This window comes from Filobasidium floriforme (genome assembly GCF_021052385.1).
Source record: "Filobasidium floriforme strain CBS 6241 chromosome Unknown HD553scaffold_9, whole genome shotgun sequence".
Classification (NCBI taxonomy): Eukaryota; Fungi; Basidiomycota; class Tremellomycetes; order Filobasidiales; family Filobasidiaceae; genus Filobasidium; species Filobasidium floriforme.
In genome coordinates this window covers 344669-363185 of record NW_025763630.1, presented here as the reverse complement: position 1 = coordinate 363185, position 18517 = coordinate 344669, and the positions used below count along the sequence as shown (strand labels likewise).

Below are 18517 nucleotides of genomic sequence, written 5' to 3'. Positions count from 1 at the left end.
TGGTTTACCCGATGATCCGACATGAAGTGCATTGTGATATCGACTGCTGAAGGTGACAGGCAACCTACATCGAAAATTGTGTCTCATACAGTCACCAGCGTAAAGTTCATGACTAGGAACGCAGAATTCGTCAGTGTTTAACACCGGCAAGGACTTCGACCTTGGCTGAAGTACTAGGCGGGAGGTGCTGTAGATGGAGCTCCGGAGCGGTATAGTCTGTTCGGCAGAGACTCGGTCTTGCAACCCGTCTCTGCTCATACGACCCGTTCGTTATCATTTTAGCAAAACAGCCGAGGCGCCAGAGGAAAGAAAGAATCTGGTCGATCATCGATGTGGACGATGCGAGCTTGTCCCGCCATCCACCCAGCGATATTTTACCTACCCATCTCGCTAAAAACTATGCTCCGAGCAAGTCGCTTCATTGATGCCTCGATCCAAGCGTCAGCGCGAGCTTTGACAACCAAGTCGAACACGTCGTCGGGCGCGCATTTCAGGTCGATCGCCTCTTCCCCCAAGCGAGGTAGGCTGCTGTCAAGGCCGAGTCGAAGTAATCCTGACTCACGGGAGGAGCCTCGTGATCCGCCTGAGACGTGTCGGATAGAGAATATCGATCATCTCGTCGGCCTGAATTCTTCTGCGACGAGAGTGAAGCTTAGCCGAATGTCCAGGTACATCTGAGCTCGAACGGAACGCGCACCTAGCAGGTTGCTAACAAAAGAGGCCCGTCGCTACACGCACCCCACTTTACAGCCAAGATGAGCTCTGCAAGACTTGTCCCGGCTGTGTCATGAACCAGTACTACATCATGCAGTGGCGAGCTCTCGAGAGAGAATTGGGCGAGAACGGCATAGATCCAGCAAGGGCAACTACAGCATGGCAAATTTAAGACCCCCGTACGTTGGGAATATACTCGAGGACAACCGTGAAGAGATCAGTGGCTCAGCAGCAGGAAAACAATGTCACTATGGAGTGTCACTACTGCGACCCAAAAAAAGATCTGGGCATACGATACAGAGACACACACAAGGGATGGCCTACGAGAAGTTGCTATGTGAGTTGTGTATAACCGGTCGTTCTGTCCCACTTGTTGCTGAAATCTCTGACAGGCCGATCTTACACGTCTTTGGAAACGTCTTGAAGTCGCTGTGTTTCAGATGCTTGGGATGCGTTGAAAGCAAAAGAGGCGGGTGTTCTGGACCCCCTACTTGTGCTGAACAGGGGAGTCCAATGTACATGCACTTTACTGAAAGATCGTGCCAAAGTGAAGAAGTCGATGTCCGGTTGCAAGGACAGTCAAGCAGGGAACGCGATGGCGGAATGGAATGAGAGAGATTTGTGTAAAGAACGATAGAGGCCGTCGAGGCGCGTCCCGATAGCGAGACACGATCCTCCATAGCAGTCCTCGATGTGGCTCGATATGTAAACCTCTGAGGCCTCTGACGTCTTGTCTGGGATCATCTAGTACCATACCGATGACATCCATCCTGAAACGCTATTCCTGTGTCGGGTCTCCGCACGCCGAACCGACTAGAAGAGGTGAGGGAAGGGGGGATGTGACGCGTCAGCCATCTACGTCATCCGCTCCTTCACGAGATTAGCTGGCAGCAGGCAGGGCAAGTCTTTTCCGGCGCGAGATGGAGCGATAAGGAGGGTCGTCGTCGATCATCATCACGACAACTTGCATCTCATAGCTTCCTGCTTCCTGTTTTCATCAACTTCTCTAGCATTACTCTACGCACTCTGCCTCATACCAATTAACCACCAACGAAACGATCAACATGTCTTACGCCGTACACGTAAGCCCATCCTCATCTCCCCTGCTTTCGTATCAAACAAAGCTGACCATCATAACCCTCCAGGTCGCCGGATTGTCCCCCGAGACCTCAGAGGACAAGGTCAAGGACTTTTTCCTCTTCTGCGGAGCCATCTCGAGCTTGAAGAAGGATGGAAACACTGCCGATATCACCTTCCAGAAGGAGAGCGCTGCTAGGACCGCGCTGATGCTCAACGGAGGGACCGTGAGTCGTCAAGCTGTGGCTGTGACTGCGGGTGGTATGAGAATTGGAGCTGATCATGATCATGGATTGTCACTCTCTTTCTCTGGCTTCCGATTCCTCTTCTCCTCCGTCTCTATCCATTCATCCAATGTCTGACCACCTCAACTTGACCCGTCTTCCCCGACCTTCAGCTCGACGGCGCCCACCTAGAAGTGACATCCGCCTCCCCCTCTGCCCCTGCTACCACCGGCTCAACCTCCCTCCCTATGGATGCCAACGCTTCCACTCCCATCGGCGCCTCGGCTTCCGGATCGGGATCTTTGGGTGCGGACGAGCACGGGATCGAGCAGGAGGACAAGCCCAAGGCTGGGATCATGGCCGAGTGTACGTCCACGCTTTCAGGGGTGATGCGCTTGGGATCGGACGGCGGGACTTACTTCTTACTTCTGCTTTGATCTTTTGAACGATATACAGACCTCGCTGCCGGGTACCACGTCTCGGACCTCCTCATCCAGCGTGCGATCGAGGTCGACCACAAGCAGGGAATCTCGAGCAAGTTCTTGGCTTACATGCAGAAGCTGGATAGCAAGGTCGGATCTACCGGTGAGTTTCGCCCGTCACCTTTTCCTCCCCTCACCCCGATACACCAATATGTCCATTTTTTTCATATCTGAACGTCGGCTGACATTCCTGTCCCAACTGTTTGTTAATAATCTTGACAGTCGCCAACCAGCCGGATGCCAAGGTTTCCGGAGTTATCGGAGGTACCCTCGCCCAGGCCACCACCAAGGCCAAGGAGATTGACCAGCAGAGGGGAATCTCGAGCTTCTTCTTGGACTACTACTCGAAGGCTATCAACACCAACACCGGGCAGAAGTGAGTTACGAGCTTCCCCCTTGACTGCTATGGGGACCATGGGACTGATAACTCTTGTTGAATGTGCTCGCTGCGCTCTCTTAGGGTCCTGCAATTCTACACCTCGACCACCAAGCAGGTCAAGGACGTACACGAGGAGGCCGTCAGGATCGCTTCCGAGAAGAGGGCTACCGTCGGAACCGACCAGGCCGCTCACGACGTCGCCCCCACCGTCACTGAAAAGGTCGACCAGGCCACCGCTCAGGTGCCCGTCGCTGCTCCTCAGTAGAAAGAGGGTGCTATGTGACGTCTAGGATGTATCTCCGCTTTTGTGCTCTAGTATGAAACCCTTTTTGTGTGATTTGTTGAAAGTCGTCCGTGGTCGACATTGTAATCGAACACGAATCTCGTAAATATAATTCATCTCGAGAGGTCCGTTACATGACGAGACAAGATGCGGCAGAAACGATCGCAAAAAAGGAACAATGAGAATGAGAAGGAACAAATGCCGTCGTTATGGTCGTGAAAGATAGACTCGAAGCGCAAGTCTTGGGTTTCGTAAAAGCACGCTCCGATCGTGTACAGGAGCTAGATGCCACACCTCGGAGAGTCGTCGTTAGTTGCGGCGCCAGAACCTGAAGTGCGAACGGAAGTGCTCAGCTCAACGACCAATTATCGGAAGTCAGACAAGCCACTTCGCAGCTTACCTGCCGGTTTGACGACGAAGCCAGAAAATCAGACACTATCATGATATGATTAGCGGATATTAGCTTCCTGCCAGATTCGTAATGGAGCTTCAATCGCCTTACGCCGAGGAATTTGACGAGCGTGATCCCAGCCGTGGCGTAGAGCAAGGCAGTAAAGTAGTACTGGTAGAGAAAGCGACCAGGTTTGCCTTGGAGCCTCGATTTGTACGGCAAGACGCTACCTACCTTGGTCTTGTCCTGCGTTTCTTTGTCTTCATTCAAGAATGCCGTCAATGCTGGCGATGAAAGCAAGAGCGAGATAAGCGGCGACCCAGACGACAATCCTGCTGGCGATACATACCCCTCTGCGCGCAGTTGGCATCCGCATTCGAAGGATCGTCGGTAGCCTTGTCTCCAAAGCAATCCTTGGCCTGATCATGAGTTTGGTCGAAACCGCTGCTAGTGATAATGGCGATAGCCAAGGCAGCGCTTTGAATGGAACGGGATGCCGGTCAGTCACGAGATATTGTTTTGTACAGGTATAAGATGCTCACTTTGAGACCAGCCAAACAACCAATGTTCGCGTCCTATTCTACGAAGGTGTCAGTCTCGACGTTCGGACAGCTGTCTCTTGGGAAAACTTGCCTGAATGTCTTGTTCTGGTCGTCGACCGAGGGCTTTTCCCGAGACTTGTCTTTGGGCAGCGGCTGCACGCAACGACTAACGACAAGCTTGAATGCGTCGTCCAGTTCGTCTTGGTCCTGTGGCAGCGAGCGTCTTCAGCTAATGTCATCGAGCAGTGGCGTGAGGATATACTGACTCGCTGGATATCTTTAACCACGACTTCTCCGCCTGCTTCCTTTTCCACCTTAAGACTAGGCAAGGCTTCCATCTTGTCGGAACCTTTCGTGCCCCAACTGACATCGTGCTGTCGAATGTGATGGATGTTTCTTTAACCGCGCGACCTTGAGTATACCGTATCACGAACTAACCAGGTTGCAGAAAGCGTAGACATTGAGAACATTTACGAACGAGGGTGCGACGACGAGATACTGCGAAGAAGGGGCCGTCAGTATCTGCATGATGTGTGCAGGACACTGATACTGACCTGCGGCATGCTCGACAGCAAATGCCATGGATCGCGAAAGAGAAGGGAAGAGCTGAAGTAGAAGAAGAAGATTGACAGTCCCGCGACGACGAGGAGACCCTCGGGAGTCGTGAGCAGCTTCTTGAATCCCTCCAGAGCATTACCGCCGTCGAAGATGCCCTGACGAGGACAGATGTTAGTGGCCAAGCGATTGAGTAAAGACACACGTACTCACTTGTATAGCCTTAACAGCCAGGATCACAGCGCAGACAAGAGTGTAAATACTCATACTGTTGCATAATCATCGTAATGTTAGATCCAGTCAGAACGTCGGAGGGAGATTCTGTCAGTGAAACTCACATCCCAAAGACCACTAGCGAAGCCAAGTAGAGTTTCTTCTCGCCCTTGGGACGGTTTCCCAAGCCCAATACAACCTGTCGCGTTGAAGTCGATATATCATCAGCCGTGAAGCCTCCTTCCAGTAGCGCGCTTGCCTAGACAGGACACTCACTTGCAATCCCAATGTCGCCAGGTACAACCAGACACATGCCGTATTTACCCAATGGGTCTAGGAAAGATAAATATGACTCAGCCTGATGTACCCAATGCGAATACCTGTCAGAGACTCACGATTGCAGCGTTGTGAAACAGGTAAATTCCGGTGGACGCGGGAAGAAGGTCGATGACTGCGAGCAATATCGTTGATCAGCGTTTGATAACGATTTATAAAGAAGGATCCACAGGACTTACTGATGGCGAAGGTAATGTACATGTTGGCCAAGCCAAAGAAAGACAAGAACAGAGAGGCACTGCATACCGGATCATTAGCTTGAGGCCGAGTCGTTTATTTGTGCGCAGTCTAGGACGCTTACAGGTTGTACTATCGATGAGATTGAGTGAATCACTGTGAGCCTCCCTCTCGAACCACTTGAATCGAAGGGCTAGAGTTCGCTTACGACCGCTTGGATATGTAGGAGTAACATCCTATTGACGAGCGATATCAGTTGTCTGACTAGAACAGTATACGATCGCATCGACTCACCGTAAGGGTCCATGCTTGCTCCTATAAATCCGGAAGAAGTGGTAGAGAGCGTAGACCTGAGGTCGAGGTTCGGTAGTTCGTTGGGTGGGCTGCGACAGATACCTTACTTGAGGGAACTCACCGATGCGGCAATCGATCCGTTCAACCAACGACGTCTCTGACTAATCAGCTCAGAAGCTTGTTCAGGGACGTCCGTCTCGGCCTTGCTAGGTTTGACGTAACCAAGCGTCCACCTTTCGCCAGCCTTGGCAGCAAGCTCGAAACACAAGATTCGATCTTCGGCCAAGAACATGTTCTTCTTGAAGATTCCCATTCCGTTGATCCCATCCGGACCGAGTCGGTCTGCAAGACTGTGGTCGCCACGGAAGTATTCCTCGAGTGGCTTGCCCTGGATTGCCTTGAACCTGTAAGCGCTGAAGGCGCCAGGCAGGACTATGGGAAATGATGTCGCGCTCAGCCCTCTTCCTTTCTCTTTTCAACTTCTGCTTAGGAAACCCACCCGAAACGTAGCCGAAAGTGCTCTCCAGAGGTTTGTCCAGAATGTTGGACATCTGTATCGTTGCGTGAAGAGTCAGCACACGTAGAACCGGAGGCCCAATCTTACAGCAGCTCACCTTGTATTCGAAGTTTTGAGCCGCAACTGGAAAGCGATATAGTCAACTAAGCGGTGTATACAAGATCCTACCTCCCAAACTAACTTACCCAAGGGATTGACCAGCTTTTTTCCCTTCTTGATCATGGTCGTAATCTCTCCGCAAGCTCCTCCTAGGTGTGGATCGTTCTATGACGCGCGACAGGTCAGCTTACAATCCTTTGGTCGATTTCCCAACCGACAATTACGTAGAACGCTTCCCATACTGTCGGCATCACCGGGAAAGGGCATCAGCACTCATTTCCGTACCCTGAAAACAGTCGCACCCACAATGATAGATCGCCTTGTGACCCGGCTTGGTCCCCGCATCAATCAACACGCACACTTCCGGCTTTAGCATCCTCCCGATTGCATTGAAGAGCCATCGATGCGAATTGATCTTCTTCTCATTCTCCTGTTTGAGCACAAAGATGATTTGGACCGGGACGAGGTTGTTGGGATCCCCTGGAAGAGAATAGACGGTGTTCAGCTGGTTGAATGGGTCGACAGATTAAAACTAGAAATCACCAGGATAGGGATGGACGAGTTGCGGTTTACTGTCCACCGAAATTTGAGTGGTATACTGCAGTTCAACAGGATCTTCAATCAGTACCACTTCTGCCGTGGATCCGAAACGGTTGAGACTTGCCTCAAAGATATGCGCCACCGTACGTTTATCGCCAACCTCCTTCTTGATCACAGCGTCTTGATAGCAGCCGACGGTAGCCAGCAGGTCCAGAGTCCCCTTATCCATAGGCCCCAATCCGTCCGCAATCAGAGCGACCGTGATCCGCTGCCAAGGCGGTCGACCTTCCTCCGCCTGGGTCCTCCAGAACTTGGATACCTTGGTATTACAAATATCCCTGATGTTGAGCATCAAGGCGTGTAAAGTCCTCGCATACAGGATCTTGTCCTCATTGTAGCTCGTCACCGCGATCAACAGCTCGGTCTCTCTGCCGTAGTCGCTCGTCCTCAAGGACCATCCGTTCGCCTTGGTGAAATCGTCAGGGTCGCAGGTGACGGCCGAGTACCTCATGTGCGTGAACTCGTTGGTCGTGCATTTCTCTTTCCACTTCGCTTCGACGGCATTAGAGACTGGCCTCGGCACAGGGTAGCTATACAGTAATACCGTCCCCACACAGACCATCAGCACCGGTGATCTGTTCCTACCCCCACGCCACATCAGATATTTGCAAGGCCGGAACTTACTCTCGGATGAAATGCCCCTCAGCGGTCAATTGAAACCGCTTGGTCGTCGCTCCCCTTTTCTTGACGGTCTGCCGATGGATGAACCCGGTCTCGCCCGAGGCTTGCGATTGAGGCCTCGAGGCTCCAGAAAGGGAGGGGGAGAGGGAAGGGTGGGGATCATAGCCTAGGAATGGATGCCTATGGTGTTGCGTATCCGGAAATGAGGTTGTATATGAAAAGAGGGAGGAGTGACGAGGGAATGACGTGGTAAGAGACAGGTCCGAAGCTGATCTTTACGGACCGTGCAGATTGGAAGGGGAAAGCGAAGACTTACGACCCGAGATTCCCACCCGGAGGATACATCCCGCCCTGTTGATACCCATGTCCATACTGAGCCGTCAAAGGAGCCTTCTCCTCCTCATCTTCGTCTAGACCTCCTCCTTTTCCATGAAGATGCCCCGCATAACCCATATCGAACTGATCCGCCCCAGGATCGTTCAACGAGGTCGGGGTATAAGGTCCCGTGCTGTTGGCATAAGGATATGCCCCGGGAGAAGATTGCAAAGAACCCGGGTTGGGAAGGTTCTGGTAAGCCCCTGAACCGCCTTGATTTTGGGTATTCAGGCGAGGTCCAGGTCCTTGACTTTGGTTTCCTTGATCGACGAGCGAGATGGTCGAGTCGTTATTGTAGCCAGGGTATGGCCGGGGCGGGTCTTGGTAGGGGTTGGTGTACGACATGGTTACCGAGGTTTAAGAGAACGAATGAGCTCGTCGCTCTTAACAGAATGTGTCGAGTCAAGAGACTTTGTAGGTCGTCGGTTCTTTGCTTGTAAGGCTAGAGAGCAGACCGAGTCGAAGGTATGGGGAAAGGTGTACCCAGAGAAAGTCCTCGGGGAATGATGGAGACTCCCTCTTTGTTCACGACCTGTCTGTGTGAGAGGGAATGAGGACAGGCGCAGGGTTGCGAGGTGGAAGCTAGAGTGTGGCTAGCTAGTGGATGACTGTACTTGAACCTCGAACCTGCATTCGCCTTCCTTTGATCTCGATCTCATCATCCACGATCGAGCAAAACAACAAAAGAGAAATCGTGATTCCCCGTGATTCTGATCAAATTCTCCACCATCATCATCATCAATTCCATCAAAACGTCATGACGCAGTGGGCGACACACACAGCCCGGGATATCCGCGTGTCACATCGTAAACAACAGACGCCACCCTTGGCCCCCCTTGGCGCAGCCCGCAGCTGGAACACCTCGATCCGATCACGTGATGGCCTGGGGGGATGACCTTGAGACTACCTGCTGCAAATCGTCATCTCCTCATGATACAAGACACACACCCAGCTGGCTTTCATTAACGCCAAAACTCGCTCTTCTCCGTCATCCCTGTAGCCCTTTAGGCGGCGGCTTCGGGGGTATCCTTGATGTTCAACTCTTCGATTGAAGGCATATCCGCCCGCTCCCTGATCTTGGTGACCTTACCGATACCTAGGAGAGGTAACGAGGCGATGGGCATCAGAATGGGTGGGAACGGCGATAACAGCCGGCAAGGGAGGTAGCTCACCGATCGTCTTGCCCTCATCTCGGAGGGTAAATCGTCCCAAACTGGGCTGGTTGGCAAATGTCTCGACACCTATGAAGCGCGAAAAATAATCATTATTAGCACCTGATGCGATGAACAATACCTCGCGTATATCCTGCAGGTGGCGGACGGGGATTCGACTTACAGATAGGAGCCGTCGTCTCGATCAAAACCAAAACCTTCATACCCTTCTTGGCAAAGGCCGGTGGCTTTCTGCTCTTCCTACCCGTCTTCTTGTCATAGTAGTTTAAGAGCTGAACAAAGGTGATCTCCTCGCTCAAGGTGTGCTACAGTTGCAGCTCTACGGTCAGTGACGGAAGTACCCTGAAGCGGGAGATCGATGCTCACCAAGTGCATGATACAAGCGAAACCAGCAGCCATGATGTTCTGCAATTGACACCCTTTATGATCAGCTTGACCATTCCGAGGAACTCCACCGAGAGGTAGTATACCTTTGAATCCAGAATAGCTGTTTGCGAGGGAAATCAAAATCAGTCTTCGGCTCCTGGCGTTGATTGTCCTCTACCGTCGTTCGTAGACTCACCAACCTGAGCCTCGAACCGCCTAGCCACCTGTACGGGTCGGATAGGCGACGTCAAGACGAAACCTGGCTGTAGACCGTCTTCGTTGACGCTGGTAACAGAGAACGGCGTCAGAGAGACTTTCATTGAAATGCCGCGAGATTGCAACTCACTTCTTTAGTCGGATCCTGACATTGTCTCCGCACAAAGCACCATCAAGCTCGGCACCTGATACGTCGGGGAGGTCCTGAGTCAGCCATGCTGCAGATCGCTTATCAACGTCAAGTGGACTTACCCTGCTCGTCGTAAATAGCACCAACTTCGATACGTTCCTATAGAGTCTCGTCATCAGCAATAAGGACGAATTGACGCGCCCTTTACCCTGACCCACCCTGTTGGGCATGAGCAAGACGGTGTCTCCCTTCTTCACTCGACCGGCTGTAAGCGAGAAGAGCATCTTCAGATCGCGTGTCGCTTCGACCTCCGTATTCATACGTTCGACCTACACTCGATCTTTCCGACAGCGATGGCACCCAACTCGTTGTACTGTTGAGCGATATCATCAGTAAATCGCTATGGTGATCTTGCAGTTAGACCACTTCTATACCTTTTCGCTGACAGGGAACATGAAGCTGTAATGTGATAATCTGCTCTTCAGCACTCGCTGATCCGGCTATCCGGTTGGGAATCGACTAACGCTTCGTTGTATTTTCGGTCGTCGATGGGCATGTTATCAAGGTATTCCAACAGTGCTGGGCTGTATTCGAGTAGTGACGGTCAGCATGTCGAGCTCCAGGTGACAAACACTGTGACCGCATGCTTACCCGGAGTACCAAGATGCCACCTAGAAGCCACGGCGATATGTAATTTAGCATCGGTGTGCTCGGTGGTGAATTCATTCGGACTCACCTTGGGGTCTAGTCGCTCCTTCATGCTGCAAACACGGGGATATCCACCTTGAGTGAGAAGAAACAATCAGACCATAGATACTGAGAAACCTACTTGGCACCGGTGAACGCCGAGACGGGGATGAAAGTGATATCGGTCTTCGGGTTGTATCCGACCGACTTCAAGAACAAGGTCAACTTTTCGACAATCTCGTCGTATCTACAGAGCCAGTCTACGGGTGAGCGTGATGCCCCGAAACAAACTTCTCTCAGGTTGTAACTCACCGAGCCTTGTCCCATGCGACAGTAGCTGAATCGATAGCATCGAGTCAGCGGGGAGATCAAAGCCTCAGACTTTGCTTTGGACTTACGGTCATCCATCTTGTTGATCACTACAACAAGCTTGTTGATACCGTTCGACTTTACCAACAATGCGTGTCTAGGATCGACACTCAACATGAGCGAGGCTCATTCAGCATCGTAAACTCTGTCCACTCACTCTCGGGTCTGTCCACCCTTCTCGAAACCGGTCTCGAATTCTCCTTTTCGTGCAGAGATGACGAGAGCGGCAAGATCGGCCTGTAACGATGAGACATCAGCGCATGCAGAATATGCTCTGAAGGCAGTGTGGCTCACCTGACTGGATCCAGTGATCATGCTAGGGATGTACGTCTTATGCCCGGGCTAGAATCGATATGGGAGAGGTGAAGTCAGCGAAATCGATAGGTCGACAGAGGGAACTGGGGGTCTTACAGCATCAAGAACAGTGTATCGCCTAACATCGGTCTCAAAGTAAGCTCTATAATGCGAACGCAAATTAGCAATCGCACGTATATTTACTGCAAAATTCTCAACAAGGCGCTCACCGTCCGACTTCGACGGTCTTTCCCTTCGCTCGCTCCCTGTAGATGTGAGCACAATATAAGCATCGAGAGCAGGATATAGTCTATTTGAAGTAGACGTACTTGGTGTCGCTGTCGAGCGCCCAACTGAGGTACCAAGATTCACGACCCATCTCCTTGGCCTCCCTAGTGATTGTCAAACGATGTTCAATCAGCACGAGATTCGCAATAGTGGCGCTTCCGTTTGTCATATTACTTACTTCTGGTACTTCTCCAGCGTTCGTCGATCGACCTGGTGGACGCATTGAAACGGTTCGAGTTAACTTCTATCTCGTCGACCTGATGATCATCGTAAGGCTCACCATTCCGGTCAAAGCCAATAGCTGTCCACCCATGGTGGATTTACCGGCATCGACGTGACCGATGAACACGACGTCTGTGATCGGCCAAAGAAGTCTAATCAGGCTCGCAATCTAGTTGAAAACGCCATAAGAGGATAAACTCACTCAAGTTCGGCTTGACTGCAGCATCAAATCGAAACAATATCGATCAGCTTTCATCCACCACATGGCATAGAACCTCCTTTCATCGAGTCTTCAACTATCACAGGGACGTACTGTTAGGATCAGCTTCCTCTCCCCCATATAGCTCTTGCAACAGATCAGCGTCCGCAATCCGGGCGGCTTCCTGGGCAATGGCATCAGCGTCGGTGGAAGCGACCTGCCTGGAAAAGTTGGTTTTCGACTCGGTGACGATGGAAGAGGCCGCGGCCTTGGGTGCAGGTGCAGAGGGTGTTTCCTGCGCAGCGGCAGGTGCAGGGGCAGCAGCAACAGGCTCAGGTGCAGGAGCTGCCTTCTTTGCAGGTTCAGCCTCGGCAGCGTCCCAGTCCGCAGGCTCGGCCTCCTTTTTGGGTTTCTCAGCTGCAGGAGCTTTGGCTGGGGAATCCGACTTGTTTCCCTCGACAGCAGCGGGTTTCTTAGCTCCTCCGATGCTAATCGACATGCTCTTGGCAGGCGCAGCCGGCTTGTCGGTAGCAGCAACGTCCTTCTTCTCAGGGGTCGAGTTGACCTTCTTGGATCCGATACTGATCGACATGCTCTTGGCCGGGGTCGAAGTCGAGGCTCCGGCACCACCACCGATGCTCAAGCTGACGGCTTTGGCCGGAGCCGAAGTGGAAGCGGGGGGGATGTAGCTCTGACGCCCGGGCAGGGTGGTGGTGGTATTGGCAGGAGCAGCCGGTTGCTGGTACTGCTGTTGTTGAGGCTGGAACTGTTGAGCTCGGGGGACGAAACCACCCTGGTATCCTCCCTGTGGCTGGCCGTAAACTCCAGCTTGAAATCCACCTCCGTATCCTCCTTGCTGGTAACCACCTCCATAACCACCCTGCTGGTATCCACCAGCCTGGTAACCCCCTTGCTGACCGTAATAACCTCCGGCTTGCTGTTGCTGTTGGGCGTAGGGGTTGTAAGGGTTGGCACCGGGCTGACCTCCTTGCTGCTGTCCAGGTTGACCGGGTTGACCCGCACCCGGAGCAAAGTTGCCGCCGGGGACGAATTGGTACGCTCCAGGGTTCATTTTTTCTCGTTACGATCCTAGTTCTAACGTCTATGTGAGGAACGACCTGTGGGGTATACGAGACCTGTTATGATCCTTTGGTGGTTGTGACTTTACCTTTGATGAGATATGGAAAGCCTCTTGATCTTTCGTCGAAAAGGCGAGAGCGAGTCGATCGAGGCGGAAACAAGCGCAAAAAGGGGAGAGAGGGGGGGAGGGGCGACGCGCATTTCAACAAGAAGCGAAAGGGGTGGCAAATGCGAGGTATCCATATCGCAACGTTCCACCTGCACCTTGTCCTTTCAGAGTGGCAGACAGGGTGTTTCACGATGGACACGTCGTGAACCAAGAAAAGTGAGCTGTTTCCGGGTGCTCACAACGATTCATCGGTAGGACGTGAAGGCGCGCGTGCTGTCTGAGCGCGAAGGGTTCGAAGCAGGCGTCATTATACGATGCATATCTAGTCATGCGTGATCCGGATCGATGGCGAAAGAGATGTACGGGGAGTCCCAAAGACGTCCAGCGTCAACAAGATCTTCCACTAGCACCTCTGTTCGTCCACCATCCCGCGGATCGAGAGGAGCGAAAATGTTTAAGATACAATGATGACAAAGCTTCCTGTCCCATATACACCGGCGACCTAAATCTCTAGAGAACCAAACCCGACTCGCACCTTCCAACTAGAGCTAGCTGGAGCCTACAAAGTAGTTGAAGTTGTACGTGCTGGGCTCGTTGGTGTAGCTGAACGACCCGGTACTGTCGTATGACACGACGTCGGCGCCGTTCCTGCTGACCTTGATGGTGACCGATCCAGGAGACATGGCGAGCTTGATCTTGTTCAGACCGGCCTTGACGGCGTATCGCTCGCTGTTTGTACCCGAAGTCAAGGTGGCGACCCCGTCGGCAGTGGCAAAGACCAAAGCGTAGACGACGTCATCGGTATCGTTCCATCGGTCGGGCCTGCTCATGTAGTCGTCGTTGGCGTGAGCGGCCTTGGGGTGAGGTCGAGCCCACCAGATGACCCTGTCCTCAGTAATGGCGGGGTAGGCACCGGTCTTGAAGGCGGTAGCGTAGTACTTGGTCACGTCCATCAAGGCGTCGTGAGGGAACCCGTCGACCCACATGTTGGACCCGGCAGGGAGGGCACCGGCGGTCGGAGCGATGTAGGAGGACTCGCCGTAATCGTTCCAGGTCAAGATCTCGGTGAACTTGACCCTGTCACGCATGGCGATGACCTGTTCCCATCGGTTGGCGTAGAGGAAGTCGTCCGATCGGTAGATCCAGTTCTTGTTCCATCCCCAGGTCGGGAAGTGGGTGAAGAAGTAAGGGGAGATGGCCGGCATGTACTCCTTGTCACCGAGCGCGGTCATATACTGCTCGTCGCTCGAGGTGTCCAGAGGGGTGTTGCTCATGGGCCAACCCGAGTTCCAGTTGAGCTCTCCGTCCATCCACTCGGCCGACGCAAAGGTCGAAGGGTCCGAGAAGATGCTGGGAACAAAGAAGATGTCGGTACCGACGAGCTTGAGGGGCTTCTTGAACATGGTGTTCCATCCATCGGCGGCGGACGATCGGCCGAACGCGCAGTTTTCACCGGAAAAGGTCGAGACCAAGACCTTGCCGTTGTGCAAAGTCTGCGCCGGGCTCTTCGCAAATGAGCTGACGAGCGCGACCAGGGTAGCAGCGTCAACGACACTGCCACAGGACATGGCGGTCATGTCGAGCGAGAGGAACATGGTGAAGTCACCGGCCTCGACAGCGGCAGCGTAAGCGTCGGCGACTCGAGCGGTTTGCCACCAGTCGGATCCCATGTTGAGCGCGAACCCATCGATTCCAGCGGCTTTGGCGGCGGCGATGTCCTTGGCCCAGTCGGCTTTGCCGTAAGGGTAAGTGTTTCCGACCATGTGGTGGGCGTAGATCTCGTGAACCTTGTCAGAACCGGGAATGTTGGAGCTGACTCGCTCTACCAATCCGGTAGGGGTAGGTCCGTCAAGGTTGACCGAAGAGCTAGCTTTGGCGGTCGTGGAAGCCGGCCTGACCGAAGTAGCCATCGACGAAGGTCGGACGGACGAAGCGGAGACAGTAACAGTAGCAGAGATGGAAGCCTGGGTCAAAGTAGGAACGGCAAAGGTGGAAGTAGCAGAAGCCGGCCTGGAGCTCATGGTGCTGATGGCTTTCGTAGACGCAGCAGCGGTTCCGGTGACCAAATGGTTACCGGTAGGCAACAAGGCGATGGACGAGGTGGAAGTCGCGCCCTCACCCTCGCATTCTTCGGCCGTGGTCAGCTGGAAGATGCCCATCCTGAAGTCATCTCCGCACATCTCGGTCGCATCTCCCATACAGGGCATGGCGCACTCCGAGTCGTCGACGAACGTTACGTTGGAATCGAGCTTGTTGCCACAGTAACATTCTTGACCCCATTCGACTCCGGCGTAGGTGTACCCGCCGTTCTCGCACATGTCGATACACTTGTCGATGGTCAGGTCGGTCTGGTACCAGAAGTACTCTCCCTTCAAGATCCTGTCCTTAACATCGGTGTAGACGTCGATGGCGCATCCGATGGAGAACCATTCTTTCTCACCGGGAGTGGCGGTCTGGGTGGCGTTGGGTGCAAGAGTACCGGTAGCAGTGGCCGTGCCTGTCTGGATGGCAGTTCCGTTGTTGAACGTCATGGTACCAGTACCGGTAGCGGTCCCGGTCTGAATGGCAGTCCCGTTGGCCGAGGTCATGGTAGCGGTGCCAGTCTCGAAAGCCGTCCCGTTCGCCGAGGTCAAAGTAGCTGTCCCGGTCTGGATAACAGTTCCGTTGGCAGAAATGGTCATGCTGGCCGTCTCGGTTTGGGTAGCATTCACTCCCGTAGTGATCGCGGTCGAGACCCCGGTTGCGGTGGCAGTAGCAGTTCCCGAGGCGGTAGTCGAAGCATCATCGGTCCCGTTGAAGTGGTACATCGACAACCTGTAACCAGCTCCGCACATCTGAGAGCTGTCCCCAGCGCAGGGCATGTTACAGTCGGACTCGGGCATTTTGGATCCTCCGCTTCCGATAAAGTCGTTTCCACACCAACACTAACGGGTTGATCGCAGAGTCGTGATGGTCGGAAGTCAGCGACTGGTATCCTCAGGTGAACAATCCAAAAAAACGACCCGAAGACATACCTCGTTCGCATACTGAGTTCCCGCATATTGGAAACCCATCGCGCCGCAAATGCTCGCACAGTTATCCTGATCGGTCTGACCGGAAGAGAACGCGAAACCTTGCAACAGCCTCTGTCCGTTGGACTCTTCGACACATCCCTCGTAAGCCCATCCCTTGGGCATACCCTGAGGGGCACCTCGGGCGTTGAGGTTGAGGGAGAGGTGTTTGTGGTCGGCCGAGGGGTCAAAGTTGGCTCGAGGGGGGTGCTGATGATGAATAAATCCGGAGATCAGTTTGTTATCATTGCGAAGGGGAGGAAAGGGAATGCTTACGAGACCGTGGGAAGCACCGTAATACTCCTCAGCACGAGGGGGGAACTACGCCGAGCAACGAACGAGAATCATCGTCAACAACCTTAGCTCTCACTTCAACCGGCCGTCACGCCGAAGCTCCATCCCACACTCACCAGCCCATGCGAAGCGCCGTAATAATCTACCTCTTCGGCATCCTTGGTCAAGGTCTTTTTCCCCTTGCCCGTCTTTTTGAACCAGGCCTCGATGGCACGCTTGTGGCCTCCCAACTTGCCAGCTAGGTAAGGCGGGGCATGTCGGCCGATCGAGAGCGAAGGAGCAGCCGAGGTAAAGTCGAGGGTGGAGAGGGAGAGGAGGAGGACGGTGAGAGTGGTAGGAGGGAGCATTGTTATGATTGTTTTGTGTATCGCTAAGGTGGAGTCAAAAGGGGGTCCGTGGGGGTCTTCGTCTTCAGTCTAGCTGAGGAGTCTGGTAGAGGGGGTGAAACGGAGGGATCTTCAAGATGTCCGATTACGAGATGGAGGGGGTTTATCGTCCCGACAATTGACGACCGGCGTCAAGAGTTATTGAAATACGATTGAAAAAAGAGTTGGGCACGGGTCCGTGATATCCAGTATCCGGTTCTCCTGATTATGCTTTGTGTCGAGAAGAGAGCGGTAGTCGAGGGGGTGAACGTCGGGTTACTGCTTTCTTCGTCAAGAATGAAATGCAGGATCGGAGTTTGTGATTATGCGTAGCGTGCCGGTAAGGGATCGAAAGCGAAGTCGGTTGAAGAGATGACGATAAGACGAGGAGAAGAATCAATCTTCTGCTGGTCGATTATGAGGGAGAGAGGAAGAGAAGAGGAGAGTGGGGAAAGACTGAAGATGACCACGGGATGAGATGACGAGACGAGAGGAAAAGAATTCGAGTGCGGAATGGACAGTTGAGGTTGGGATTCGATTTGAACTGGGAGTCTATATCGACCGACGCAAACCTGGAAGTGGCGATCGCTGGGCGAGAGTGGGCGATGGCGGGTAGATCCTCCCACAACACACACAGCAGCAGACAGAGACAGAGACGCGCGTGCTCAGGGATCAGGGACCATCAATCAGAAGGAAGGCAGGGGGCAGGAGGAGGAGCGGTGACCGGAATGATCGCTTGGCGGATGTTCCAAACGCGCGTGTTCTCTCTCTGCTCCTGCTGCTGCTGCTGCCCCTTTGCCTAGCCGGTGACGATCAAACCTGCGCCATCCGGTCGCGGTACGGCAACGAGCAGGAAGCGAGAAAAAGCGAAAGTGGCTTGATCGCGCATTCCGGAGTAGGCAATTCTCGTTCTGGCTCATCGACATTCCATCCTCTCGGCATCTCGCCTTCCCCCTCGCCTTGGACCCTGATCATGCTGACGATCAGGGACCATGAAACGTTTGACATCACTCGATCACTGCTCCGAACTGCTGACTGCCAGACTGTGGTGTATCGCTAGCTCCTGTTTGACGCTCCAACGAAATTCAGATTACAAGCAACAATGCTCTTCTCGTCGCTCGTGCTATTGCTATTGTCGGTCCCAGCCTTGCCGTCACCTATGACGAAAATATCCCATAACCCCCTCCAAACGCGTCGCGTTCGGAACGCGTCCTGCCATCTCCCTCCTTCTCCCCTACATCCGGCGGCTTGCGTCGATCCTCTCGACCAACATCCAAGAACAAACCACAAACTTCCGAAACTTAGAGATGGCTGGATCCCGTAGACAGACAAAGACCGAAGCACAGCCCGTGCCAGCCCATGACGACGACAAGGACAACAAGGTAGAGATGAACAATGTGATGCGGATGACGGCGCTGGTCGTATTCAAGCTCTTTGTGCGCATGCTTGGCCGCCTTGGCCCGGTCCCAACCATATTTCTTGTCGGAGCATCCTATGATCACCATATGATCACGACGACAAGCCACTGACGATGCCTCATCCTTGTCGTTCGAGTTGTAAATGTGAGGTCCAGCGCTACGGTACACTCGGTATGCTTCCGGACGACGTTTCATAACTCCCCAAGGGATACCGACGAGCTTTCCTCGTCCACACTTGTCTTCTGATCCTCTACAGATAGCCTCGGTAGCATCGCCCTTGATCCCGGGGGCATAAGGAGGCGAGTGAACTGACTCCCTTCCAAAGCTCAGTTTGACTCTCGTAGCCGACAATACAAGCCGTCGCCACCATCCGGTCAAT

General features: G+C 53.4%; 4 protein-coding genes across 4 annotated transcripts; 1 reads left to right on the top strand and 3 right to left on the bottom strand.

The window, feature by feature from the left end:
* Positions 1 to 1656: 1656 nt before the first annotated feature.
* On the top strand, positions 1657 to 3290 carry HD553DRAFT_310158 (uncharacterized protein). Its single transcript, XM_046179812.1, has 6 exons — positions 1657 to 1796; positions 1860 to 2018; positions 2189 to 2381; positions 2472 to 2600; positions 2720 to 2873; positions 2958 to 3290. Exons 1-6 carry the CDS (start codon positions 1779 to 1781, stop codon positions 3139 to 3141), a joined length of 837 nt encoding a protein of 278 aa, XP_046037101.1. The 5' UTR covers positions 1657 to 1778; the 3' UTR covers positions 3142 to 3290.
* HD553DRAFT_295377 (chitin synthase) lies at positions 3291 to 7620 on the bottom strand. The gene is made up of 27 exons (XM_046178489.1): positions 7508 to 7620; positions 6944 to 7413; positions 6827 to 6898; positions 6590 to 6763; positions 6508 to 6524; positions 6370 to 6448; positions 6282 to 6307; positions 6167 to 6218; positions 5789 to 6099; positions 5668 to 5723; positions 5582 to 5609; positions 5498 to 5505; positions 5376 to 5434; positions 5256 to 5311; positions 5137 to 5193; positions 4986 to 5059; positions 4861 to 4915; positions 4647 to 4805; positions 4531 to 4590; positions 4359 to 4466; positions 4184 to 4299; positions 4093 to 4125; positions 3900 to 4027; positions 3785 to 3834; positions 3662 to 3721; positions 3560 to 3594; positions 3291 to 3487 (listed from the first exon to the last, which is right to left on the bottom strand). The coding sequence occupies exons 2-27, from the start codon at positions 7332 to 7334 to the stop codon at positions 3469 to 3471; spliced, it is 2283 nt and encodes a 760-aa protein (XP_046037100.1). The 5' UTR covers positions 7335 to 7413; positions 7508 to 7620; the 3' UTR covers positions 3291 to 3468.
* An 896-nt stretch (positions 7621 to 8516) lies between these two features.
* Positions 8517 to 13001, bottom strand: HD553DRAFT_310153 (P-loop containing nucleoside triphosphate hydrolase protein). Its single transcript, XM_046179811.1, has 26 exons — positions 11937 to 13001; positions 11826 to 11840; positions 11682 to 11755; positions 11580 to 11611; positions 11443 to 11505; positions 11344 to 11379; positions 11231 to 11276; positions 11114 to 11161; positions 10977 to 11056; positions 10849 to 10916; positions 10763 to 10787; positions 10593 to 10697; positions 10500 to 10524; positions 10415 to 10434; positions 10288 to 10347; positions 10198 to 10222; positions 10097 to 10136; positions 9982 to 10028; positions 9886 to 9922; positions 9764 to 9818; positions 9614 to 9702; positions 9522 to 9538; positions 9418 to 9456; positions 9215 to 9356; positions 9052 to 9120; positions 8517 to 8975 (listed from the first exon to the last, which is right to left on the bottom strand). The coding sequence occupies exons 1-26, from the start codon at positions 12892 to 12894 to the stop codon at positions 8884 to 8886; spliced, it is 2307 nt and encodes a 768-aa protein (XP_046037099.1). The 5' UTR covers positions 12895 to 13001; the 3' UTR covers positions 8517 to 8883.
* Positions 13002 to 13542: 541 nt separating this feature from the next.
* Positions 13543 to 16872, bottom strand: HD553DRAFT_224151 (glycosyl hydrolase family 71-domain-containing protein). Its single transcript, XM_046177259.1, has 4 exons — positions 16472 to 16872; positions 16338 to 16382; positions 16026 to 16271; positions 13543 to 15935 (listed from the first exon to the last, which is right to left on the bottom strand). The coding sequence occupies exons 1-4, from the start codon at positions 16700 to 16702 to the stop codon at positions 13560 to 13562; spliced, it is 2898 nt and encodes a 965-aa protein (XP_046037098.1). The 5' UTR covers positions 16703 to 16872; the 3' UTR covers positions 13543 to 13559.
* Positions 16873 to 18517: the final 1645 nt, after the last annotated feature.